This window comes from Anolis carolinensis, unplaced genomic scaffold (genome assembly GCF_035594765.1).
Source record: "Anolis carolinensis isolate JA03-04 unplaced genomic scaffold, rAnoCar3.1.pri scaffold_14, whole genome shotgun sequence".
Lineage (NCBI taxonomy): Eukaryota > Metazoa > Chordata > Lepidosauria > Squamata > Dactyloidae > Anolis > Anolis carolinensis.
The window spans coordinates 14,026,579-14,053,639 of NW_026943825.1; the positions used below are offsets into that span (position 1 = coordinate 14,026,579).

A 27,061-nucleotide genomic window follows, 5' to 3' on the forward strand; every position below is an offset into this window, starting at 1 on the left:
CTGGCGCTGATTGATTTAAGCTACTTAGCTGAGCAAATTAATTATAATTATACAATTATACCAAAAGATGGGAGAAAAAAAGCTCACAGTCTGGGTTTACTTGGTTCTATTAAATGAGCCGTATATGCCATATTTCGTCTTGGACTGCAAATCCCATCATCCCCTACTACTGCCTATGCTAGCATGGCCTGATGGGAATTGCTGCTTCTCCAATGTGCAATCCAATGGAGAACTACTAGGTAGGACTTCGGCACCACCATAGAGCAGTGGTTCTCAACCTGTGGGTCTCCAGATGTTTTGGCCTTCAACTCCCAGAAATCCTAACAGCTGGTAAACTGGCTGGGATTTCTGGGAGTTGTAGGCCCAGGTTGTAGGCCCAGCTGCTCTACTGGAACTTACTATCCAGTTTCACTGGAGGGCCTAGCAATTCCGACGGATAATACCTCTCTAGGAATTGTCTAGGTCCTATAGCAAGGTTCTATGGCAACTTCTGGCAGAAGTCCTTCATTTCAATAGGATTTGCTAGTATCCATGGCGTTCCATTTCCATGGTAAGTTCAGAAACCTATCCTCTGCAGATACGGGGTGGTGGGGGTGGTGGTTGTGTTATCGAGCTAGAATTCGATTAGGGATTTCCTTTTAAGGGGAAATCCTTGCTCCTTTCTTGCCCCGCAGGTCCGAAGATCCTGGCAAGGGGGGGGGGGGAACCGCTATGAATCAAGGTTTAGCCAGAAATTTTCACCGTCCAGACGAGAAGAAAGAAGACCGAGTTTTATTCAGTTTCAGCAGCACATATACTAAAATTGGAACGAGGCAGAGAAGATTAGCATGGCCCCATGTTGGGCGCCAAATTGTTATCGAGCTAGAATTTGATTAGGGATTTCCTTTTAAGGGGAAATCTTTGCTCCTTTCTTGCCCCGCAGATCCGAAGATCCTGGCAAGGGGGGGAGCCGCTATGAATCAAGGTTTAGCCAGAAATTCTCACCGTCCAGACGAGAAGAAAGAAGACCGAGTTTTATTCAGTTTCAGCAGCACATATACTAAAATTGGAATGATACAGACAGGGCCGGCCCTAGGTAATTTTCAAGTGTAAGCGAACAGAATTTTGGCACCCCCCCCCCCCCAAACCAATCACTGAAAAATAAAAGCGTTGGATAAGCGAAAATGTTGGATAATAAGGAGGGATTAAGGAAAGCCTATTAAATATCAAATTACATTAAGATTTTACAAATTAAGCACCAAAACATCATGTTTTACAACAAATCAACAGAAAAAGCTCCCTTGTAAGTTTTGCGCCACAAGCGACCGCTTAATTCGCCTCATTGTTGGACCAGCTCTGGATACAGAGAAGATTAGCATGGCCCCACGTTGGGCACCAAATTGTTATCGAGCTAGAATTCGATTAGGGATTTCCTTTTAAGGGGAAATCCTTGCTCCTTTCTTGCCCCTTGCCAGGATCTTCGGACCTGCGGGGCAAGAAAGGAGCAAGGATTTCCCCTTAAAAGGAAATCCCTAATCGAATTCTAGCTCGATAACAGTTGTACTGAATATAATTATAGAGAATCTGAATAAAAGGCCACCGGCTAAGTGGACAACAGGACATGGAGATGGTTGTAGGTCTAGTCTGGCTCCTTAGGGTTTTTCCTTCTTCTGAGCCAGGAGGTACTCATAGAGTGGGTTGCACACAGGAGGAACTTTTTCACACACGAAACTGGGCTTCCCTTGAGAGGTGTCAAGCTCTTGTGATCCAGGGATTTTCTCAGCTCCATGCTGTGGCCGTTCTGTGTCAAGTTGGCTCTCTTCTCCTTCCTCCAATGGTGGCTGAGGTTCTCCATTGTCCTCCTCTGATGGCTGCTCCCTTGGGCCAGGGGTGTTGCTATCTCCTTCCTGAACCACTGGTTCCTGTTCCTCCAGGGTACCAGGTGGCTCTCCATCTGCAGGTTGAGTTGCTTCAGGCTCATCCACTCTTCTGGCACCTGAGTTGGGTTCCCGCCCTGTGCTTCCCTCAATGGTCTGAGGGCCACAAGGCAAGGAGGGAGCTGTCTTATCTCTGGTGGCCCCAAGCTCTAGTTTCTGCTGTGTCCTCATCTCTCGTCTTTTGGGTGCGACCTCACCTTCCTGCTGGACGTGACCAGATTGATCAGGCTGAGATGCTTGTTGACCTTGTCTCTTCTGAATACGGTCCCTAGATCCAGACTCATGGGTTGCCTCCTCCTCCGTAACCCATACTTCAGTGTCACCATGTCTCTTCCGAATATGGTCCCTAAATCCAGACTCATGGGTTGCCCCCTTCTCGGTAATCCATACATCAGTGTCACCTTGTCTCTTCCGAATACGATCCCTAGATCCAGACTCATGGGTTTCTTCCTCCTCTGTAACCCATACATCAGTGTCACCTTGTCTCTTCCGAATATGGTCCCTAAATCCAGACTCATGGGTTGCCCCTTTCTCGGTAATCCATACATCATTGTTATCTTGTCTCTTCCGAATACGGTCCCTAGATCCAGACTCATGGGTTGCCTCCTCCTCCGTAACCCATACATCAGTGTCACCTTGTCTTTTCTGAATACGATCCCTAGATCCAGACTCATGGGTTGCCTCCTCCTCCGTAACCCATACATCAGTGTCACCTTGTCTCTTCCGAATACAGTCCCTAAATCCAGACTCATGGGTTGCCCCCTTCTCGCTAATCCATACATCAGTGTCACCTTGTCTCTTCCGAATACAGTCCCTAGATCCAGACTCATGGGTTGCACCCTTCTCGGTAATCCATACATCAGTGTCACCTTGTCTCTTCCGAATACGATCCCTAGATCCAGACTCATGGGTTGCCTCCTCCTCCGTAACCCATACATCAGTGTCACCTTGTCTCTTCCGAATAGGATCCCTAAATCCAGACTCATGGGTTGCCCCCTTCTCGGTAATCCATACATCAGTGTCACCTTGTCTCTTCCGAATACGGTCCCTAGATCCAGACTCATGGGTTTCCTCCTCTGTAACCCATACATCAGTGTCACCTTGTCTCTTCCGAATATGGTCCCTAAATCCAGATTCATGGGTTGCCCCCTTCTCCGTAATCCATACATCAGTGTCACCTTGTCTCTTCCGAATACGGTCCCTAGATCCAGACTCATGGGTTTCCTCCTCCGTAACCCATACTTCAGTGTCACCTTGTCTCTTCCGAATACAGTCCCTAAATCCAGATTCATGGGTTGCCCCCTTCTCGGTAATCCATACATCAGTGTCACCTTGTCTCTTCTGAATACGGTCCCCAGATCCAGACTCATGGGTTGCCTCCTCCTCCGTAACCCATACATCAGTGTCACCTTGTCTCTTCCGAATATGGTCCCTAAATCCGGACTCATGGGTTGCACCCTTCTCTGTAACCCATACATCAGTGTCACCTTGTCTCTTCCGAATACAGTCCCTAGATCCAGACTCATGGGTTGCACCCTTCTCCGTAATCCATACATCAGTGTCACCTTGTCTCTTCCGAATACGGTCCCTAGATCCAGACTCATGGGTTTCCTCCTCCGTAACCCATACATCAGTGTCACCTTGTCTCTTCCGAATACAGTCCCTAGATCCAGATTCATGGGTTGCCCCCTTCTCCGTAATCCATACATCAGTGTCACCTTGTCTCTTCCGAATACGGTCCCCAGATCCAGACTCATGGGGTTCCTCCTCCGTAACCCATACTTCAGTGTCACCTTGTCTCTTCCGAATACAGTCCCTAAATCCAGATTCATGGGTTGCCCCCTTCTCCGTAATCCATACATCAGTGTCACCTTGTCTCTTCCGAATACGGTCCCTAGATCCAGACTCATGGGTTTCCTCATCCGTAACCCATACTTCAGTGTCACCTTGTCTCTTCCGAATACAGTCCCTAAATCCAGATTCATGGGTTGCCCCCTTCTCCGTAATCCATACATCAGTGTCACCTTGTCTCTTCTGAATACGGTCCCCAGATCCAGACTCATGGGTTTCCTCCTCTGTAACCCATACTTCAGTGTCACCTTGTCTCTTCCGAATATGGTCCCTAAATCCAGATTCATGGGTTGCCCCCTTCTCCGTAATCCATACATCAGTGTCACCTTGTCTCTTCCGAATACGGTCCCTAGATCCAGACTCATGGGTTTCCTCCTCCGTAACCCATACTTCAGTGTCACCTTGTCTCTTCCGAATACAGTCCCTAAATCCAGATTCATGGGTTGCCCCCTTCTCGGTAATCCATACATCAGTGTCACTTTGTCTCTTCTGAATACGGTCCCCAGATCCAGACTCATGGGTTGCCTCCTCCTCGGTAACCCATACATCAGTGTCACCTTGTCTCTTCCGAATACGGTCCCTAAATCCGGACTCATGGGTTGCACCCTTCTCTGTAACCCATACATCAGTGTCACCAGGCTGGGTTCGTGTTATTTGGTCAGTGGACCTTTCATTTGTGTTTCTTGACCATCTCTGATGTTGACCATCCCTTGAGTCAACCTTATTGCTCTGGGTTGTCCTCCTCTGGCCACCTTTCCTTACTTGGATATCGCTGAGCTTCTCAGGGTCTCTTGGATCCACCTCAGATGGCTTTGTGGATCTTTGGTTAGAATCTTGAGTCCTAGGGTCACGTGATAGATTTCTCCTTTGTTGTTCCCTTGGATCACTGCCACATGACTCAGTTTCCTTTGGTTCATTTGCATCGATCTCATGTGTTTGGATTTGTCTCTGCTCCCTTTCTCTTTGTTTAGGTCTACCTGATGGTACTTGCCTCTCTTGTCCATCATTTCTTGGGTCAACATTGGGTGTCTGGGTTGGCTTTTCTTCATCTTCCCTTACGGAAGTCTCACACGGTTGAACTTGCCTCTGCTCTTCTCCAGGCCTTGGTTTAACCTCAGGTCTTTGGGCTTGCCTCCGGTCTGCATCTCTAACATCAGATGTTCTCCTTGTTTCTTTTTCATCTCTTTGATCACCTTCATTTATCTGTGTTCTCCTGTCTGTAACATCAATACCACATAACGAGTTTCTCTGTCGCCGGTTGTCATCCAGTAGGCCAACCTCATGTATCTGGGTTCCCCTTTGATCACGAGTTCTTTCAACGTTGTGTGAAGTTGTCCTCTTTGGCTGTTCATCTTCTCTTGGCTTGTTTTCCCTTTGATCCCTTGTGTCAGTGTCAGGAGCGTGGGCTCCCTTCTGCTCACTAGTCCTTCGTTCAGTGTCTTGTGGTTGAGACCATCTGTGATGTTCAGCATCTCTTGGGTCATCTTCATGTACCTGGGCTTGTCTCTGGTCAACATTTCTAACATATGGATCACATGAAGGTGTTCTCCTCTGTTGTCCACCATCTCTTGGGTCAACCTCATGTGTTCCTCTCTGATCAACATCTCTTGCACGTGAAGGGGGTTGCCTCTGCTCTTCACCATCCTTTGAGTCAATTTCATGTCTTTGGGTTCTCCTCTGGTCTATTTGTCTACCATCAAGGCAACATGAAATACTCTGTCTTTGCCGTCCATCATTCCTTCTGTTAATCCCTTGTGTTCTTCTCTGGTCAAAATCTCTATCCAAAGTGGCATGTGAAGTGTTATTCCTTTGCTGCTCACCATCTCTTGGGTCATTCTCATGTATCTGGGTCCTTCTTTGGTTAATCTCTCTACCATCACACGTGGAAATTCTCCCCCGTTGCTGTCTTTGGTCAACATCATACGTTATTGGTTGTCTCTGCTCAATATCTGTAGTATAAGTATGTGAACGGGTTCTTCTCTGCTGCTCACCATTCTTTGCATCGAATGTCTGGATTCTTCTATGGTCAACATCTCTACTCCCAATATCATGGAAAATATCTCTCCTGTCCTGATCTACATCTCTTGGGTCAACAGCATGGGGTCTTGACTGCCTTTGATCAACATCTGTAGCACAGCTGTCATGTGAAGTGGTCCACCTCTGTTGTTCATCTCTTTGGTCATCTTCATGGGTCTGAGTTTTTCTATCATCAACACCTCTAGCACCATGTGAAGAGGATCTTCTCCATGGTCCTTCATCTCTTGAGTCAATGTAGCATACCCAGTTTCTTCTTTGATCAACATCCCTGTCCTCAGAGTTGGTTCTCCTCTGTTGTTCATTATCTCGTTGACCAACCTGGTCAGTATCAATATCATAAAGATCTTGTGAAGGGTTCCTGCTCTCTTCCTCTTCATTCCTTATATCAGTGTTGTGTATCCTTGACTGTCTTTGATCAGTACCTGTACCATAAGTGTTACATGAAATTCTTTCCTTCTGTTGTTCACCACTTCTTGGGTCAACGTCAACTTGGATGTGAGTTCTTCTCTGGAGAACATCTCTATCATAAGGGAATCTGCTGTGCTGTTTAATATCCCTTGATCCAATGTTTTGTGTCTGCATTCTTCTCTGGTTAACGTTTCTACCCTCAGCATCATGTGTAGGGGTTCCTCTCTCCTGCTCTTCATATCTTGGATTAACATCATATGTCCTTGGTTGCTCCTGGTTAATTTCAGCATCACAAGTATTGTGTGAGGAAGATCTCCCCTGATGATTACCTTCTCTTGGGTCAAACTCATGTGTTTGCCCTCTTCTCTGGTTATCAGTGTTGTCTTCAATATTGTGAGAGGGAAATCTCCTTTCCTGTTGACCATGTCTTGTGTCAAAAGAATTTGATTGTCTCCTTTGCTGTTCATCACGACTTCTGTCAAAGTCTCGTATCTGTGTTTGTCTCTGATCAAAATCTCTGTTCTCAGGAGAAGTTCTCTTCTGTTGTTCACCATCTCTTGCATCAAGCCAACGTTCCTGGGTTTGCATTCGGTCAACATCTCTAGAAAAAGTATCACAGAAGGGAGTTGTCATCTGCTGATCACTATCTCTTGGGTTAACATCACGAGCCTCTCTTCTTCTCCACTCAACATCTCTATTAGAAGTGACAAATGGAGGGGATCTCCATCTCTGTTCATAATCTCTTTGGTCATCTCTGTGCCTTTGGCCAAAATCATCAATGTAGATGTGAAGTCTGGGGGAATTTCTTTGTAATCCACCATATCTTGGGTCAACCTCATATCTCCACTCTTGCCTCTGGACACCCCTATTTGCCTCGTGGTTTCTCTGATCACTATTCCTTTGTTGTGTTATTGTTGGCCTGTCACTCTGTTGCCTCTTCTGATAGTGATCTCTTGGACTTCCATCTGAGGCACAGGACCTGTCTTGGTCTGAGCGTCTGGTCTGGGGCTCTGTTAGCTGGGATCTCTCCCTCTCATAACTTCTGTCATGTTGTTGGGATTTTCTTCTGTCACTCTCCTTGGCATCAGGATCCTGTAGCTGGGTCCCTCTCCATTGACTTTGCCTTCTGTGGGATTCTTCATAATATTGCTCTCTTGGTTTATTGTCCTCTTGTCCGTGTATCAGAGGCCTGTTGTGCTCACAGTGAGCAGATTCAGACTCAAGTGGTCTGGGCCCCCTCCTTTCAATTACTTCATTCTGGTGGTGCTGCTGCCTTCTTATGTCCTCTCCTTCATGCCATTGAGGTCTTCTCCTCTCACTACCTCTGGTCTCAGACTCATGAGAATGGAGAGGTCTCCTCTCACTCTCCACGGGTTCAGGCTCATGTGAATGGCTCCTACTCTGTTCTCTCTCTCTGCTCTCTGACCATTGATGGTCCTCTGCTTCTTCTCTTCTTATTGATTGACAAGATTGGGTCCACCCATCTTGATCACGAGTGGAGGATCTCCTCCTCTCAGTGTCCCTTAATTCAGGCTCACCTTGTCCGTCTGCTCTACGCCCTCCTCTCCATTCAGGATCACTAGGTCTGGCCCTGGGTTCTCTCTCATGTGTCTCGTTTCTCCTCTGCTCCCATTCTGAACCATTTAGCTGAGTTCTTCTTTTATCTTCTCTGGGTAATGAGTCATATTCACCCAGTGGATCATGCTCACAAATTTGATCCCATTGCTCATCATTTACGCGTCCTTCGATATCATGGGGTCCAATTTCATATTGTGTTTCCACATCTTCTGGATAATTTCCCCTCCTTCCAGTTCTCACTTCTTGGTGTTGTCTTTCATCATGTTGTCTTCTTGAGAGGAGATCCTGTGACCGGCGTGGACAATTATCTTCAGCTAGTGGATCCCTTTGTCTTATTTGATGATACCATTCTTCAGTCTTTTGTTGTTGTCCATACCAGTATATTTGGCCATCTTCATCTTCCTGGGGCTCATGGGATGGACGATCTCTCCCACGATGATCTCTCCTTTCAAGATCTTGGTGACTTCTTTCATCCACTGGTGCCTCTGGCTCCAGTGGATGATAATTTCTTCTCTCTTGCCCTCGTTCAGTGCCTTCTGTTGGAGGATGATATCTCTGACCAGAATCTCCTCGCTCACGGATGCTTCTTCCTGTCCTTGCATTGTCCTCTACTTGGTTCCTGTTGTTTCTTCGTTGTTCTCCTCCACACTCAGCTGTGCTTCTTTCTGTTTTCTCAAGGAGGTCTTCACTTGGCTTCAGGTGACTATAGCATGCCTCGGCCACTTTGAGGATGAGAAGCAGGTACTCGTTGAAGTCCACCAAGCCATCACCATTGGTGTCCAACATCTGGAAGGTCAGCTCAACGGTTTTGCGATCACGAGGATTCTGAAAGAGGAGAAAACCATGGTATATTTTCAAGAGACTCATCCAACCCATAAATGCCCTCGAATGTTCTCATGAGAACATGTTTAGAGCCTTCCTGGCAACTTAACAGGGGATTTTGATGCAATTTTGTTGATGTTTTTTGGACATAGTTCAGTCCCCGAAGGTGTGTGTATCTCCAAACATATCCTCTACATGTATGGGCTGGGCTGTAGGACAGCTAGTTAATTGCCAGCAGCAATAGTTCACTGCTGACCAGAAGGTTGGCAAGTTCGAAGCTCGAGTCAGATTGAGCACCCAACCATTGGCCTAGCTCACTGTCCACCGAAGCAGTTCGAAAACAGCTGAGCTGTGAGTAGAGAAATTAGGCACTGCTTACAGCATGGAGGTATTTTACGACACCATAAAAATGCTGGAGATCAAAGAACAAGGAGGAAAAATTTTGCGATCAAAAAGGGCACTGTCATCATAGCGGATGGAGTTTGCTGTGTATGTGTGCATTGTGATCTGCCCTGAGTCCCTTTCAGGGTGAGAAGGGCGGAATATAAATACTGTAAATAATAATAATACATACTTTAGAGATCATTTTGGGGCATCCTGGACCATTTGAGACCCCTGAGGGTCCCTTGGGCCACAAACATGATCCTGAAGAACCACACGGTTGTTTTTTGCGCACCCATGATTTAATCAATGTTCTCCAACCTCAGTAACCCAACTGCCCAGCAGGCTTTTACCTCTATCACATCGGCAAACTCCTCCAGGATAAGTCTCTTCATCTCCCTCTTAGTCAGGATAGAGCTATCCCCATGCCGTTTGGCATACTTGTAGAAGACTCCACTGATGGTGCAGATGCTGTTTAGAAGGTAAGGCATCCTCACGTTTCTTTGGGTTGGAACTAGGGAGAGAAAAAGTGGGCAGTTGGTGCAAGGTATGAGTTTCCTTTGCTCCATTGTGTCCAAGTATCTGGAGCAGCAGAAAACAAGCAGGGTCCATTTTCAATATGACATCCTTCAAAATATTTAAACATATGTTCTCTCTGAACCTTTTCTTCTCAAGTCTAAACATCTCCAGCTTTCTCAGCAGTTCCTCAGAGGGATTCATGGTTTCCAGACCTTTGACCATTAGGTTACTCTTCTCTGGACACCTTCCATCTTGTCCATCTCCATCTTGCCCATCTCCTTCCATCTTGTCCATCTCCTTCATGAATTGTTTGGCCCAAAACTGGACTAAGAGTTATTCTAGGGAAGATCTGACCAATGCAGAAGAAAGTAGGACAATGACTTCCCTTGATCTGGACACTAGACTCCTCTTGATGCAACTCAGAATTTGATTGTTTTTTTTTTTGCTGCTGCATTATACTCTTGGCTCCTCTATATAAAGGATTTTGTAAAAATATCACCAAATCATGTGCAAATACATTTTTCCTATTAATTCTAAATTGTGACATCTGACATCTTTCCGAATTTTTTCAGCTTATATTTCAATCTCCTGCCTGTGTACAAAGGATCTTCTAAAATATCACCAAATAATTTCCAAATGCTTTTAATTTATAACTCTGGTCTTTTATATAGACTCCTTTGCTCTTATTGCTCTACTCAATACCTTTATCACCATCTATACACATAATAAAAGGGAATAGTTGTCTGTATGTGTGTGGCTGGGGTGTCCAGTTAGGCTCCCACTTCAATAATAATAATAATAATAATAATAATAATAATAATAATAATAATAATAATTTGGACATAAAAACAAGAAAACTCATGACCATTCATCATTCACTGCACCCCCGCAGTAATGTTGACCGGCTATATCTGCCTAGAAGATCAGGGGGCAGAGGACTCTTACAAGTCAGACAAGCAGTCAAAGAAGAAGAACGTGCCCTGGCAGAATATGGAAAGCAAAGTGAAGAACCTGCTTTGATTGAAGTCAAAAATCAGAAACTCCTCAAAGCACAGCAGACAAAACACCAGTACAAGAAAACCGCACTACAAACTAGAGCTGAGAGCTGGCACAACAAAACATTGCATGGAAAGTTCCTTGACTCTAGAGACCAGGGTTCAAATCACTCTCATCCCCAGAAAACCAATTATAGTTTCACCTTGTGATCACCATGTCAGAAATGTCTTGAAGGCACACAACAAGAACAAATACAAATCTAGATGCTCCAAATGACTTAGCCATGGAGAACGGAATCTGGTTATCTTCAGATGTCTCTCATCTCTCATCATCGTGGTGCAATGTGTAGTCCATAATTTTGGTCTCCTACCAGGTTGCCCATCCATGTTAATCCTTCAAGCTCTTCACCATTTCATTATCTTTTTCCCCTGGTTCATTGTCTATCTTTACCGTACCCTTTCTACAACAAAGTCCTTTCTAAAGTTCTTAACAAGGCCATCACATCAAGTTTCAACTCACCCAAGTCAGTGAAATGGATCGTTCACCAGCTTCGGAGAAGGCAGGTTGGAGGATACCAACCCATAGGTCTCTTTTTATAGAGTCCTCAGTTGGGACGCTAGAAGTTAAGACATCAGAGAGATGATGGTCTGATTCATCTCCAACCCAACCCAAGTCCTCCTGTTCTACGGGTTGTTTTGTTTCATTCCTACCATCCCCTCTTTTACCTTTTTCTTTTTTGGGGGGTAAAATACCCATGGCTCTGTAGCAATCCTAACAGAACAACAGAGTCACACCTTACTTGGTTAGTTATGGGGTGAAACACTGTTATTGTTGCTTTTTTTTCACCGCTGAACAAGGAAGGGACATGCACATCAAAGGATGGCCCCACCAAAGCTGAGGAGACTGTGTTTTAATCATAGGTTCTGTCGGAAAGGCACTAAATTAAGATTTTTTTGGACTAGATAGATGTTCCACTTGGTTGAGCATCTTCAGATCATAAGTAACTTCTTGCAAGGGAAGATAATAGTCTCCATACATTATCCATCTTGGACACCAGTGTCTCCATGCTGACCAGTACAGCTATCTCTTCACATACGTGGATTTTATTATTTACTAGCTGTGCCCGGCCACGTGTTGCTGTGGCTTTTTTTAGGTGGTTTCGTGTCTTAGGGGGGGGGGGGGGGTCCTTTGTTGGGAGGTGTTAGGTAGCCTTGATTGTTTCCTGGATGAATTTCCTTTGTTTTCAGAGTGTTGCTCTTTATTTTGTGTTTTGAGATGAGAGAGTGAAGAGTACTGAATGGGTTTGGACCTTCAAAGAGTGGGTGTTTACCTGTTTGAGGGGGGGGGGGAATCCTTTGTTGAGCATTAAGAATGTAGAGACGTGGATGAGGGGTTGTGTTGTCAATTTTCTAGGTTGGGGGGCCTTTAGTTTTGTTGTTTTGCCCAGTGGAGCGACACCATTATCCTTTTATATATATAGATGGATTTGGTTAAAATATTATCTCTAGGAACCACTATGTTCTCCAGCGGGATTTCATGGTGAACCTCTTCAAGTTATGCTGTAAGACTTAGAGATTTCTAGATAGAAGACCCACTGGAGAACCAATATGTTCTCTACTGGAGAACCACTATGTTCTCCAGTGGGATTTCATGGTGAACCTCTTCAAGTTATGCTGTAAGACTTAGAGATTTCTAGATAGAAGACCCACTGGAGAACCAATATGTTCTCTACTGGAGAACCACTATGTTCTCCAGTGGGATTTCATGGTGAACCTCTTCAAGTTATGCTGTAAGACTTAGAGATTTCTAGATAGAAGACCCACTGGAGAACCACTATGTTCTCCAGTGGGATTTCATGGTGAACCTCTTCAAGTTATGCTGTAAGACTTAGAGATTTCTAGATAGAAGACCCACTGGAGAACCACTATGTTCTCCAGTGGGATTTCATGGTGAACCTCTTCAAGTTATGCTGTAAGACTTAGAGATTTATAGATAGAAGACCCACTGGAGAACCACTATGTTCTCCAGTGGGATTTCATGGTGAACCTCTTCAAGTTATGCTGTAAGACTTAGAGATTTCTAGATAGAAGACCCACTGGAAAACCACTATGTTCTCCAGTGGAATTTCATGGTGAACCTCTTCAAGTTATGCTGTAAGACTTAGAGATTTCTAGATAGAAGACCCACTGGAGAACCACTATGTTCTCCAGTGGGATTTCATGGTGAACCTCTTCAAGTTATGCTGTAAGACTTAGAGATTTCTAGATAGAAGACCCACTGGAGAACCACTATGTTCTCCAGTGGGATTTCATGGTGAACCTCTTCAAGTTATGCTGTAAGACTTAGAGATTTCTAGATAGAAGACCCACTGGAGAACCACTATGTTCTCCAATAGGATTTCATGGTGAACCTCTTCAAGTTATGCTGTAAGCGATTTCTAGATAGAAGACCCACTGGAGAACCACTATGTTCTCCAGTGGGATTTCATGATGAACCTCTTCAAGTTATGCTGTAAGACTTAGAGATTTCTAGATAGAAGACCCCCTGGAGAACCACTATGTTCTCCAGTGGGATTTCATGGTGAACCTCTTCAAGTTATGCTGTAAGAGATTTCTAGATAGAAGACCCCCTGGAGAACCACTATGTTCTCCAGTGGGATTTCATGGTGAACCTCTTCAAGTTAAGCTGTAAGACTTAGAGATTTCTAGATAGAAGACCCACTGGAGAACCAATATGTTCTCTACTGGAGAACCACTATGTTCTCCAGTGGGATTTCATGGTGAACCTCTTCAAGTTATGCTGTAAGAGATTTCTAGATAGAAGACCCACTGGAGAACCACTATGTTCTCCAGTGGGATTTCATGGTGAACCTCTTCAAGTTATGCTGTAAGAGATTTCTAGATAGAAGACCCACTGGAGAACCACTATGTTCTCCAGTGGGATTTCATGGTGAACCTCTTCAAGTTAAGCTGTAAGACTTAGAGATTTCTAGATAGAAGACCCGCTGGAGAACCACTATGTTCTCCAGTGAGATTTCATGGTGAACCTCTTCAAGTTATGCTGTAAGACTTAGAGATTTCTAGATAGAAGACCCACTGGAGAACCACTATCTTCTCCAGTGAGATTTCATGGTGAACCTCTTCAAGTTAAGCTGTAAGACTTAGAGATTTCTAGATAGAAGACCCACCTTGGAGGGTTGGACCCAGATGGTGGATCTGGGGGACTCCTGCTCGACTCCTTGGCCTATGGCTTATGGGGTCTCTCAGGCATCAGTTTTGTCCCCCATGCTATGTTTACATGAAACATTTACGTGATTCTGGACTCATCGGTGACCCTGGAGCCCCAGGTGTTGCGGAGGGATAACACACTATAGGGCAGTGGTTCTCAACTTGGGGTCACCAGATGTTTTTATATAAATTTGCTTCTTCTTTCATGACTATATACGGCATCGAATATTTGCCTTTTGTGTATGAAAACTGCCCTGAATCCCTTCGGGGACAGAAGGTGGGTTAGAAATAAAATTATTATTATTATTATTATTATTATTATTATTATTATTATTATTATTATTATTATTATTTTATTATGTCACAGCAAACAAGATAGATATGCTGGATTTCATATCACAAAATCACAAGTCGAACACTTCCCAAGTGTCTAGAACTGTGTGATGTATTTTCGGATGATGTGCGCAGATCCCAGCAGGGTGGCCTTTTGCAGCTGGCAGATCGTAATTTTGTCAATGCCTATTGTTTCCAAATGCCGGCTGAGATCTTTTGGCACGGCACCCAATGTGCCGATCGCCACCGGGACCACCTTCACTGGTTTCTGCCAGAGTCATTGAAGTTCAATCTTGAGGTCCTGATAGCGGCTGAGTTTTTCTTGTTGTTTTTTGTCAATGCGACTGTCACTTGGGATGTTCCAACCCTTTTTCTTTTCCACAACTGTGATGTCTGGTGTGTTGTGTTCCAAAACTTAGTCAGTCTGGATTCGGAAGTCCCACAGTATCTTTGCGTGCTCATTTTCCAATACTTTTGCAGGTTTGTGATCCCACCAGCTCTTTACTGCTGGGAGGTGGTACTTGAGGCATAAGTTCCAATGAATCATTTGGGCCACAGAGTTATGCCTCTGTTTGTAGTCTGTCTGTACGATTTTCTTACAGCAGCTGAGGATATGATCAATAGTTTCGTCGGTTTCCTTGCACAGTCTGCATTTTTGGTCATCAGCTGATTTTTCGATCTTGGCCTTAATTGCATTTGTTCTGATGGCTTGCTCCTGGGCTGCAAGGATCAGGCCTTCTGTCTCCTTCTTCAGGGTCCCATTCGTGAGCCAGAGCCAGGTCTTCTCCTTATCAGCTTTTCCTTCCATTTTGTCAAGGAACTTTCCATGCAATGTTTTGTTGTGACAGCTGTCAGCTCTAGTTTGTAGTGCGGTTTTCTTGTATTGAGGATAAGATGGATAAAAGCTGAGATTAGGACTTGATCTGGGGACTGCATAGAGTTCAGATAAATATTCATGAATATTCTGCATCAGGTTTCCAATTTCTGGATCATCTCGCAAGACCTTGGTTGGGTAAGCCACCAAACATGATGCATATTTTGGAGACAACAATTGTCCCTTTAACAGAAATGATATGGTGCATAAATACACTCCACTCCTGGTCTAATAATACCTCCTTTGGGGCAGTAATTTCATGTTAGATACGGGTCAACAAGAGGAGAAAAAAGAATAGGGGAGTGTGTGATGTATGGCACGGGTGGGAATCATGTTGCCCTCCAAATACCGAACAGATTTTCAAAATATATTGCACATTACGAGCAAGTTAACACGAACTTTTGTCCACATATAATACTTGTACCCCTTCATTTTATGGATGCCTTGCTTCCTAAACTGCATTAATTCGAGAGTGTGGACACAGCCTGGGTGTTCTTCCACATCAGGATTTCAGACCATGACAAACAGAACAATGTGCCTCTGAGTTCCTGAACCGTTTCTGGTGGCCCCACCTTCCCTGTACCCTCAACGGAGGCCAAATTATACCCTTGGGATAAATATGTGCCGTGACCGCAGTCTCAGATTCAGGCACAAACCGTAATCTAGTATGAAATTACAACTCAAGAGTTATTATTAGTTGACGGGTGTAGGCAGTCATTTGTATTCTGCATCATTTATCTTTTATCATTATTTTAAAAAACGAGTTATTACCACTACGTTGTCACGCTCCCTATGTAATCCACATCTCTCAAGGGTCCCATTGTCAGTTTCAATCCCCTTTGTCCTCTCAAGTGGATCTTTGGTCCAAGGAGTCCACTTTTGTCTTCTTGAAAGAGTGTGGAATCCACCAGAAATCAGAAGTTTTGCTATCTTAGGAGTCCTTAGAAAAATAGAATCAGAGAGTTGGAAGACAGCATATGGACCATCCAGTCCAGTCCCCTGCCAGGCAGGAAAAACACAAGGTAAACATGACCCAATAGTATGATGTAACACTGCGTTTCTCAACGTGGGGGTCTGGACCCCTAGGGGGGGGTCACAAGGAGGCCTCAGAGGGGTTGCCAAAGACCATCAGAAAACACATATTTCATCACAGGGCAGGCCGCCTGTCCATCATCATTAAGTTTGGTTCCGCCCCTTGTTCAGGGCTCTGGGAGGGAAGGAGCCATTTTTAAGTCTGTCTCTCTTAAGGAAGCTAAGCTATAGGATGTAGACCAGCTCATCCCGTAGAAAAGCTTCATATCTCAAGAACATCGGGGATATAGAACATCCGAGAAAACAGAAACAGAAATTCCAGGAGAAAGGTCCCAAAGGTTCTGGCTAAGAGTGCACAGTCCCTCAGCCTCACAGCTCCTGAGGGAAACAGCCCTAAAGTTTCCAAAGAAACCTTGGAGAGGGAACAGCATCACAAAACCACGGAACCCCAGCTGAAATATCTGCAAGCCTTGGTTGGTAGGTCCACTCGATCAAAACCCAGCAGGGTTTTCTTGGCAATATATTTTCAGAGGAAGTGATCCATTGCCTTCTCTTTAGGCTGAGAAAGTATGCTGATCCAAAGTCACCCAAGAGTTGAATCGGGATTCAAATCTGGTTCTCCCAGAGTTGCAGCCCAATATAGTGGACTCTCTATATCTATTGGAGTTAGGTTCTAGGACCCCCCCCCCCTTCCCCAAATCCATGAATATTCAAGTATCTTTATATCCAATGGTGTCCCTTATATAAAAAGGCAAATGAGTCAAACGAGTGGCAGAGTGAACTATAGGATCTTTGAAAAGATGGGAGGCTATAGTAGAGAATGTCTAGACATCACCATATTGATGGCTGGTTTAATTCATGGATGGAGAACTCATGGATACAAATTGCCAGCTATAACTGAGCATATATTAGATACCATGAAATCATGGGATGCTTCCAAGAAATGGACATCTCCTTAGGACATCACCCCTGTTATTAATGGAGAATTTGAGAACCTCATGAGTTATCTACTTTGCATGCTAAAAATAGTCCTCAGCCCAGGTGTTGACTCAAAACAAATGTTGAAATGGGTCATCACATCTCTCCCATCCCTTTAATTGATATTATTAATGAATTTAATGACAACTGGTGGTGACAGATTGATAGGACTCACACCTTTGGATAATTGGAGATTTTGGTTGATGCTTGAGAGAGGACTGTTTATCTCCAGAGACAAATCTTAAAACTCTTAAAACTGCTCATAAAATTTGATTTATGTAGAGCAATCCAGATGTTCTACCTCCAAGCACTACTCCATGTCAATAGGGCAGTGAACCACCTTCAAGTTCCAGAAGTTAATTTCTGTCCCATGGCATCAGCATATCTGTTATGGAGATCCAAAGGTGAATCTATCACAGGGACTTCTGGATAGAATTGGTTCTGATTGGATTAGCTCTTGCCTTCCTATGAGATGGAGGGAGTGTGACGCTCTCAAGATCACTCAATGGGTTTCCATGGTTTGAAGTTACAGTAGAGTAGATTTTGATTGAACATTAGAAGCAACTTCTTGAATGTAAGAGTGGGTGATAATGCAACCAATTGCTTAAAGACGTTGTAAGGTCTTCTTCTCTGGAGGTCTTCAGAAAGAGAATGGACAATGACCTATTGCTTGTTTTGAGTTGTGGGTTGGACTCTACAGTCCATGAGGCCCCTTCCAACTCCATGATTCTTGAAGGTATGAGTGGGTGACAATGTAACCAATTGCTTAAAGACGTAGTAAGGTCTTCTTCTCTGGAGGTCTTCATAAAGAGAATGGACAATGACCTATCGCTTGTTTTGAGATGTGGGTTGGACTCCACAGTCCATGTGGCCCCTTCCAACTCCATGATTCTTGAAGGTAAGAGTGGGTGACAATGCAATCAATTGCCTAAGAAATAGTAAGGTCTTCTTCTCTGGAGAGCTTCATAAAGAGAATGGACAATGACCTATTGCTTGTTTTGAGTTGTGGGTTGGACTCTACGGTCCATGAGGCCCCTTCCAACTCCATGATTCTTGAAGGTAAGAGTGGGTGACAATGTAATCAATTGCCTAAAGACGTAGTAAGATCTTCTTCTCTGGAGGTCTTCAGAAAGAGAATGAACAATGACCTATTGCTTGTCCTGAGTTGTGGGTTGGACTCTACGGTCCATGAGGCCCCTTCCAACTCCATGATTCTTGAAGGTAAGAGTGGGTGACAATGTAATCCATTGCCTAAAGACGTAGTAAGATCTTCTTCTCTGGAGGTCTTCAGAAAGAGAATGAACAATGACCTATTGCTTGTCCTGAGATGTGGGTTGGACTCCACAGTCCATGAGGCCCCTTTCAACTCCATGATTCTTGAAGGTAAGAGTGGGTGACAATGTAACCAATTGCCTAAAGACGTAGTAAGGTCTTCTTTTCTGGAAGTCTTCAGAAAGAGAATGGACAATGACCTATTGCTTGTCTTGAGTTGTAGGTTGGACTCCATGGTCCATGAGGCTCCTTCCAACTCCATGATTCTTGAAGGTAAGTGTTGGGTGACAATGTAATCAATTGCCTAAAGGCCTAGTAAGGTCTTCTTCTCTGGAGAGCTTCATAAAGAGAATGGACAAGGACCTTTTGCTTGTTTTGAGTTGTGAGTTAGACTCTACGGTCCATGAGGCCCCTTCCAACTCCATGATTCTTGAAGGTAAGAGTGGGTGACAATGTAACAAATTGCCTAAAGAGGTAGTAAGGTCTTCTTCTCTAGAGATCTTCAGAAAGAGAATGGACAATGACCTATTGCTTGTTTTGAGTTGTGGATTGGACTCTACGGTCCATGAGGCCCCTTCATGATTCTATGAGGCTATGATACCAAGAGAGACAATGTGATATAGTGGTTTAAACTTTGGATCATGACTCTGGAGACCATGGTTCAGGGGATTGGACTGGGTGGCCCTTCCAACTCTGATCCTATGGCATAGAAACCCAACCTTGGGCAAGTCACAAACTCTCAGCCCTAGAAACCTCCTTGATAGGTTCTTCTTAGAGCTACCATAACTTAGAGATGATTTGGAGACACACAACATGATCCTTAGAGAGAGTCTCATTCAACAATGCCCTAAAATGTCATCTGCTTCCCTGTATAATTGATATTATAAGACCCTATTTGGATTTCTTAAAAAATTATTCCAGGGCATGATGGAGCTTCACAATGATAAGCCGATTAGATCAAAAGGGCAATGATAGGCAACATTTTATCATCTGGGACTTACGTTGTTGGGGGGAAAATCGAGCAAGAAGACTACCTTATGAGTGAAGGCAAACAACTGGTCCAGGAAGGCTGTTACTACTGACAGTCGCATTCCAGGAAGCCTAAAGTATGCCTTAGCAAGTTATAAATCTGTAACCTCTCAGAAAACAGGTTGAGTCACCTCCAATAGAATGTCAGTCTTTGTTTTCCTTCCTGGAAGCGAGATCACGCAATGTCCCGTTTGGTAAGATCGCCTTCCAACATGGCTTTGCTGAAAGGCAGACCATCCTCTTGGTGAAGCCCACCCTAATTCCATTTTGTGTAATACGGTTGGTCCTCCATCTTCATGGATTCAACCATCCAAAAAATAATAATTCCAAAAACCATCTACACTATACAACTAACGTAGTTTGACACCACTTTAACTGCCATGGCTCAGTGCTATGGAATACAGGGAGCTGTAGCTTCACAAGAACTTTAGTGCTCTTTGCCAAAGAGTGTAGCGTCTCTCCAATCTACAACTCCCATAGTATTGAGTTGTTTAAGTGGTGTCAAACCACATTAATTTTACAGTGTAGGTGAACACCTTGTTTGTATTTCTCCATGGGTTCCTTGAGCAGAAAAGCACAATTGAAAAGTAGATAGGTCCAAGGAAGGAATAAAGATGGAGTCCCAAGGATTATATGTTGTCGAAACAGGCACAGGAAATCATTGATGTGATAATCTCAATAGCATTGTAGAAGACCATTAGAGGGGCCTTCTTTATTTATTTAATTAATTTAATTTATATCCCGCTCTTCTCACTCAGTGGCAAAGCGAAAATGAAACTACCCAGCAAAACATATTGGATACAACTTAATATCTTCTGTGCTACAGATGAGCCAAAATGGCACAGTGGTTTGAATGTTAGACAAGGATATGTAGAAACCAGCATTTGACTCTGCTCAGCCATGGAAACTCATTGGGTGACCGTGGGAAAGTCCCACTCTCTCAGCCTCAAAAGGTCCCGGAGCTGGTCAAGCAACCCCTAGTTCAGTGGTTCCCACCAGTGGTCCCCAATAACTAAAATATGGTCTGTAGCCTCACCGTTACTACACCATTGCAACAAGAGTGACTGGTCTTGCGAAACCCTCTTATAGTGTTGAGGCAATGGGGATGTTGGGAGGGGAGAGGTGGACTAATCATGAAAAGTGTGACAACAAGTCTCCTGACTGCTGCTTCTCCTCCTCCTCCCTCCTCTTGAGCAGAGCCGTTCCATGTGGTCCCTGGAAGAGGGGGCGCCTGGCTGTCTTTGTTTTTAGGCCTGTTCCTGGGGTTATTTGGGGAGCTGATTCAGAAAATTGCATTGGCTAGACCACATCAGCTCTAAAATATGAAATATGGTTTTCTGTGGGCAAGAATGGAGACTACTGGATGGCATATGTTCTGTATCAGAAACTTAAACTGATGTGGTCTATCCAATGCAATTTTCTGAATCAGCACCCCAAATAACCAAACCAAATCTAAAGTTGACCAAAAACGAATTCATAACCCTTTTGGTACTAATGTTGGAGAAAGACCCTGGTCAAAGTGGTCCCCGGTCAACTGGTTCCTGGTCAAAGTGGTTCCTGGTCAAAGTGGTTCCTGGTCAAAATGGACCCTGGTCAAAGTGGTTCCTGGTCAACTGGTTCCTAGTCAGAGTGGTCCCTGGTTAAAGTGGTTCCTGGTCAAAGTGGTCCTTGGTCAAAGTGGTCCCTGGTCAAGTGGACCTATGTGATGTCTCAGGCACCTTTGGCCCATGACCCCGCAGCCATCATAGATCAAACTGAAGAGGATTTGGGCTTTCTTCCATCTCAGCAAGATTCCGTCCCTTTCCAGATGTCTCCTGTTGACATTTCAGTGCCATAGCCAATTAGGGACGCCCTTGAAATGGAGCCTGTTTCTCCGGAAAGCTTGGTGTTTGATAGAAGGGCTTTTCTCAAAACAGATCGCTCCCAAAGGCAGATTTTAAGGAGAAGCGCGAGATTAGCAGAGAGAGGCGATTGTGACTAAATCGGTTCCCTTGGGAAGTTTCAGGGAGGCAGGCATCTGGTGCGATGTTGAAACAGCTCCGTTCTCTGGGAAGATTTGGGGAGTCAAACACCTGCTTGGGGGGAGCTCTTGAACTTCAATAAAAGTTCTGCACTGAGTTTTCCCTATTCAACGTGACTATTGAATGAAGAACATTGTCTCTTGTTCCTGAGCTTCCAAGCTCACTAGTAGTCCGGGAGTTGCGTCCCACTCATTGCCAAGTTTGGACTGCGTTTCAGATCCACTACTCAATACCTTGCCTAGCCTTGAATCCTTGTTCTGGACTTTATTTTAAGAATCTTCCTGCAGAATCTTGCTCTTTCCCCACTCAAACTTCCAAAGAGTTTGAATGTGTTTCGGTTATTTGGATTATAGACTTTAGACTCTAATACTGGACATATAACTTTATTTTATTGGACTAATTTTGATCTTCTCTAAAAGGTCAACTGCTGGACTATATACTCTGCTTATTTTTGTTTAGAACTTTTATTGCTTTAATAAAGATATTAGATTTTTTATTGGCCTCCGTGTTGGTTTCCAGTGTTCACGCTGCTTAGGGGTGTTACAACCTAGTCAATTGGTCCCTTTCAAGTGGGCCCTGATCAAAGTGTTTACTGGTCATGTTGTCCCTGGTAAAAAAAAAAAGGCTGTGAACAACTGCCCTAGTTCAACAATAGTGCCAAGAAGTCCCAGTGATAAGGTGGCCATAAGTCAGCAATGTCCCCAAGGCACACAACAAGAACAAAGTTCCCCAAAAGGGACTCTAAAACCCATCGCCTTGGTGGCCGAGGACAATCTTGCAATGCGACTGGGTGCGAAAAAGATGAGCCAAGCACCAGAAGGCCGAAAATGGCACCCCGAGGATGAGAGGAAGCATTTTGGGATCATCAGAGAAGAATTTTCTCATGACATTGATGGAGAAATCGGGGCGGTGCTGCTGATACAGAACCTCCTGGGCTCAATTAGGCAATTAACGCCAAAGCAATTAACCTCCGCACCGGATCGGTTGCACACTTTTCTGCCGGAAGTGAAGATTTAAGAAATGGTATAAAAAACCACCGAAAGCTCCTGGCTCATCACTTCATCTGGTGGACTTTGCTCTTCACTCAGCTCCGTCGTGTGCATTTGGGTAAGGCTCTTGGGTGCTCTGTCTTCCTTGCTTCTTCCCTTCTCCCCACCCTTGGTTTCTTCCTTTTCTGGGTTAAACAATAGCAGTTTGATGCCACCTCCACAAGTGTGTGTCTTCTAGGAATGTTGTGTTGCAATGTTTGGCCTTCTACTTCAAAGCAACCCCAAACCGTGCCAAGGAAAGATGATCTCATGGAAACAGTAGACTGTTTCTATAGGGGTGTATCGCTATCTATAGCACAGAATGAATACAGTTTGGCCTCACTTGAATTGCCATGGCTCAAGGCTATGGAGTCCTAGAAGTTGTAGTTTGGTGGGGCACTGGAATTCTTTGGCAGAGAAGCCTAAAGGCCTTGAAAAACGACAGCTCTCTGGATTCTATAAGACTGAGCCACGGAAGCTGTAGCACAGCCGGTAAATCACTAACAGTTATAAGATCTACCAACCGAAAGGTGGCCAGTTTGAAGCCCGGTCGGGGTGAGCACCCAACCATCAAGCCAAGATTACTGTTTACCTAAGCAGTTTGAAAACAGCTTAGAGCTGTAAGTAGAGAAATTAGGTCCCACAAATTGTGGAGGAGGTATTTTACGACACCATAAAGAACAAGACCAGAAATATGGTGACCAAAAGGAAGGTGGAAGGAGGAAGTCTTGATGGCTTTTTGTCATAGAGAATGGAGCAACAGCACCCCTCCCCCCCGTGATGGAATCCGAACTCAACCTCGTTGCAACCGTGCAACGGTGTAGCAATGGTGAAGCTGTGGACCATATTTTAGTTCTTGGGGACCATTGGTGGTCCACGGACCACAGGTTGGAAACCAGTGGTGTAGGGAGTATGTATGGATTGTAGAAGTCCACAGTCGTGATTCATTGGGATGTAGTTGCTGCAAGCGATGGGGATCTATTCCAGCAAAGGATTTCCTCTTGGATGAGGAATTGTGGGGGGATCCTGATTGTCCAATTGGATCACTGGTGTCAAGAAGAGATGGAAATGTCAATCTGATGTGTTTTGACAAGAGAGCAGATCTCTGTTGCTTGCAGTAGCTGCTGCTCAGTAAATTAAGCTTGTAAGCTTGTCCTGTGCTTAGATATGCAGCTGAGGAGCCAATCTAGAAGCCTGACCCATGGATAACAACATAAAAATGTCTTTAAAATATTAAATAGAATAATGATAAACATGCAAGGCACAGTTGCAGATGGAAAGAAATCAGAAAATGACCCAATCTAACATCCAGTGGAAGGGAATTCCACATTCTTGGAAGCAACTACCAAGAAGGTTCTGCATTGCTTCAGATTCCTTTCTCTCACCAAAGCAAAATTGCCGCCATGTTGACCTGGTTGACTGAGGGATTCTGGGAGGTGTAGTCCATAAACAGGAGAGTTTTGAATTGCCATGAATGGTATCCATCAACTTTCCCTCCCCCAGTTAGCGTTGGGACATTAGGTTCTTAACTTGTCAACGATCTTTAGGAGATCATTTGGGAAACCACACCATCAAAAGTGCTTTATTGTGGAGGAGAGGAATGCTGGCTTTCCAGATTCATTCGTAGACTGCCACTCCCATCAGCCCCAGGCAACGTAAGCGGCAGTGAAACAACATTTGGAAAGCCGCAGCAGTCTGCTCCTTCTTTATAATAATATAAATATGGTAAATACATAATAAATAAATTATGATCATATTCTTATTTCTATCATTTCCTACACAAAAAAGAAAGCCACCAAGAGTTTGTGCAATCACACTCTTCTGGTTTCAGAGGATCTTCAGGGATAAATATAAGGAAACAGGGGAAAGATAAAGGGGAGAGGTGGGCAAAAAATAAAAATAGAGATGTGTTGAAACAAACTCTTTATCTTGAGCAGAACTTGCAAAAGTTAGTTGCTGCCTAAAGTTGAGTAGACACACAGAAACAATGAGATTCACACAGGTAATGACAATCGCTGTTGTTGTGTGACTTCAAGTCATTTCTGACTCACAGTGAACTATCACAGATGAAGTAAGATGAAGCTATCACAGGATTGTCCTGGCAAGTATTCGCTCAGTGGGGGACTTGCCTTTGCCTTCCTCCAAGGCCGAGGGAGTGTGACTTATCTCAGGTGGGCTTCCATGGCGAAGTGGTCTCCTTGTCTCCAAACACTGACACTCCTTAATGTTATGAAACAAAGTTGTGACCAATTTCATTCCATCCAACTCTCACAGCAATCCAATACTCAAATCATTAGAAGTTGTTGACCTACCATTCAGCAATTTACTTCTACTCTACTTGGACCTACTTTAGCTAGGACCAGGTATTGAATTACAGCTCCCAGAATTCCCGAGTATTAGGTCCAATATTTGCCCAGCTTTGATTGTAACACAAACACTGTGGGTTTGTAGGAAGGAAATGAGTCGTTCAAATGGATGGTCCTCTCGGCAAAGCATGTTTCTTCTCATATCTCAACACTTTTGTTGTTTCTCAGCAGGTTTTTTTCCTCCACCTTTGGAATCATGTCTCAGCAGTGCAAGCAAGGTTGCAAGGCACCTCCATGCATGCCCAAGTGCGCCCCCAAAAGCAGTCCATGCTGTTCTCCATCAGCAGCAAAGTGTCCCCCCAAATGCAACCCATGTTGTCCTCCCCAGACCGTTGTGAAGTGTCCTCCCAAATGCAAGCAACCTCCTAAGGGATGTTGTTGAGGTCCTTGTCTGAAGAAAGGAGATGGAGCACCTATGAGATGGACATCATAGCCATGGATCCTTCCCTCGTTGAACGTCTTGTTTTCTTCTGAAACCTCCAAAACCCTTCCAAGAAATGGAACGTCTTTGAGATACCATCTTCTACTCCTCATGGACACCATAGTCACTGACCCTTCTCCTTCGTCCAACTTCTTCTCCAAAACCCTTCTTCCAACTCTCAAATAATTTTCTTGTGGTACTAAAATGTCTTTGTTGACTATCTGAAATCCTTGTCTTCAAACATGGACACTCCTTTATGTTGTGACACAAAGTTGTGGACAATTTAATTCCATCCAACTCTCGCGGCAATAAACGTACCTGCTTTCCAGCACTGAAAAACAATGGTTTGCTTCTTATTCTTATTCCCACATTCAACGAGACTCAAAGCAGCTCATCTCATTAAAAACAATTGTAAAGAGTTAATAACGACTGCCACCAATTTGTAAAGGACTAAGAATAACTAAGGTCCTTTCAGGCAGGGGGAATCTTTTTATCCCAATGCTGCCACCAATTTGTAATGATGCAGCCACCAAAGACTCAGAGAGGAGACCTTTTAATTTTTTTTCTTTCTTCTTCTTATTCACTTTAGATAGTAATGCAACTTGGTTTATAATATATGCGACAGAGGCTTAGATGTTGGAGGAACAATAACAAGTTTATTCAGGCACAGAGCTTAGTGGTTACAAGTTTGTTTCTCACTTAGAGGCACTTTTATTAATAGTTACAATACTAGAATGAGGTGAGTCAAACTCCCTAAAGTGTCACTTCTTTAACTTAAAGTAGTCAGAACTTCTTCCTCTGCTACTTTTAAACCACAGTCACCCCTGTGATATACGGTCACAGATTCTCTGTTCCTTACCAGGACACAGACTACATTAAATAAGTCACCAAACTTATTTTAAACTGACTCAAAATGAACAATTGAGTCTCCTTGATCCCCTCAACCTAGGATCAATCCTCCCTGTGCCTCATCGAGCACAGACAGAATCCCTTTTTTTAAACTCTGCACTTCTTCAACAAAACGGCAGTTGGCTCCGCCCACTTCTCCATGGCAACCAGCCTCTGAGTGCTGAGATGCAATAACTATCATACTTACCCTTTTAAAACACAAACACACAATTAAACATAACATCTGTAAACCAAAAATTCATACTTCATTACACAATACAATCTAAAACCTACAACATATAAATATGTAAACTCTTAAGTCAGGGAGATTTTGGTTCTTTGACCAGGCTGCCTTGGCGTTTTGGCTCAAGTCAACTTCCTGCTCTATCACCTTGGCTTCCTTCCCAGGATTGTTGTGGCAGGAGGACTGCCTCGAAAATTAGTTAATTGAATTGATTTTTAATTATTATGTAATGGTCAGTTCCTCTTCTGATCTCAAGGGAAAGCCCACCATTCTGTTCCCCACTGTACTCTCACAATAACAACTCCACAAGATAGGTCAGGTTGGCCAAGAATGCATATGGACAGCCTTATTAGCCTAAGGTTAGAATTAATTAAAAGTCAGCTCACCTGAATCATGATATTTGGCTCCAGGTTGGTGTAATTGCGGCTTCCTCCAAATGACAGGTCTATTGTCTAATTACAGTCCAGTATCCCCTTGATCCACCCTCACAGTCTTGACTTGGGATTTGGATGGCTTTGGTGGGGCACGCTATGAAACATGTCCTTTAGGTGAACATGGCCTCAACTATATTGGTCAGATCCACCTAGATTTGACCTAGTGAGTCAACTGTTGAACAACGAGTCAACACATAGATAGATAGATCAAATTGGTCTCTTCTAGTAAGGAATAACAAGAAGACATAGATCCTTGAATCACATCCAGAATGGTTACTAGACCATTGCTTCTTCATGTCTTCTTCATCCTACTTGATGGGACACATCAAATGGAAAGCAACCAAAGGTCAGCATTGGCTATCTTTTTTATTCAGGCTTGGTGAGCCAAGATAGCTTTCCCTTTACT

General features: G+C 44.0%; 1 protein-coding gene across 1 annotated transcript; it reads right to left on the minus strand.

The window, feature by feature from the left end:
• Positions 1-1,631: 1,631 nt before the first annotated feature.
• Positions 1,632-10,291, minus strand: tchh (trichohyalin). Its single transcript, XM_008119120.3, has 2 exons — positions 9,347-10,291; positions 1,632-8,615 (listed from the first exon to the last, which is right to left on the minus strand). Exons 1-2 carry the CDS (start codon positions 9,482-9,484, stop codon positions 1,632-1,634), a joined length of 7,122 nt encoding a protein of 2,373 aa, XP_008117327.3. The 5' UTR covers positions 9,485-10,291.
• Between the last annotated feature and the right edge of the window lie 16,770 nt (positions 10,292-27,061).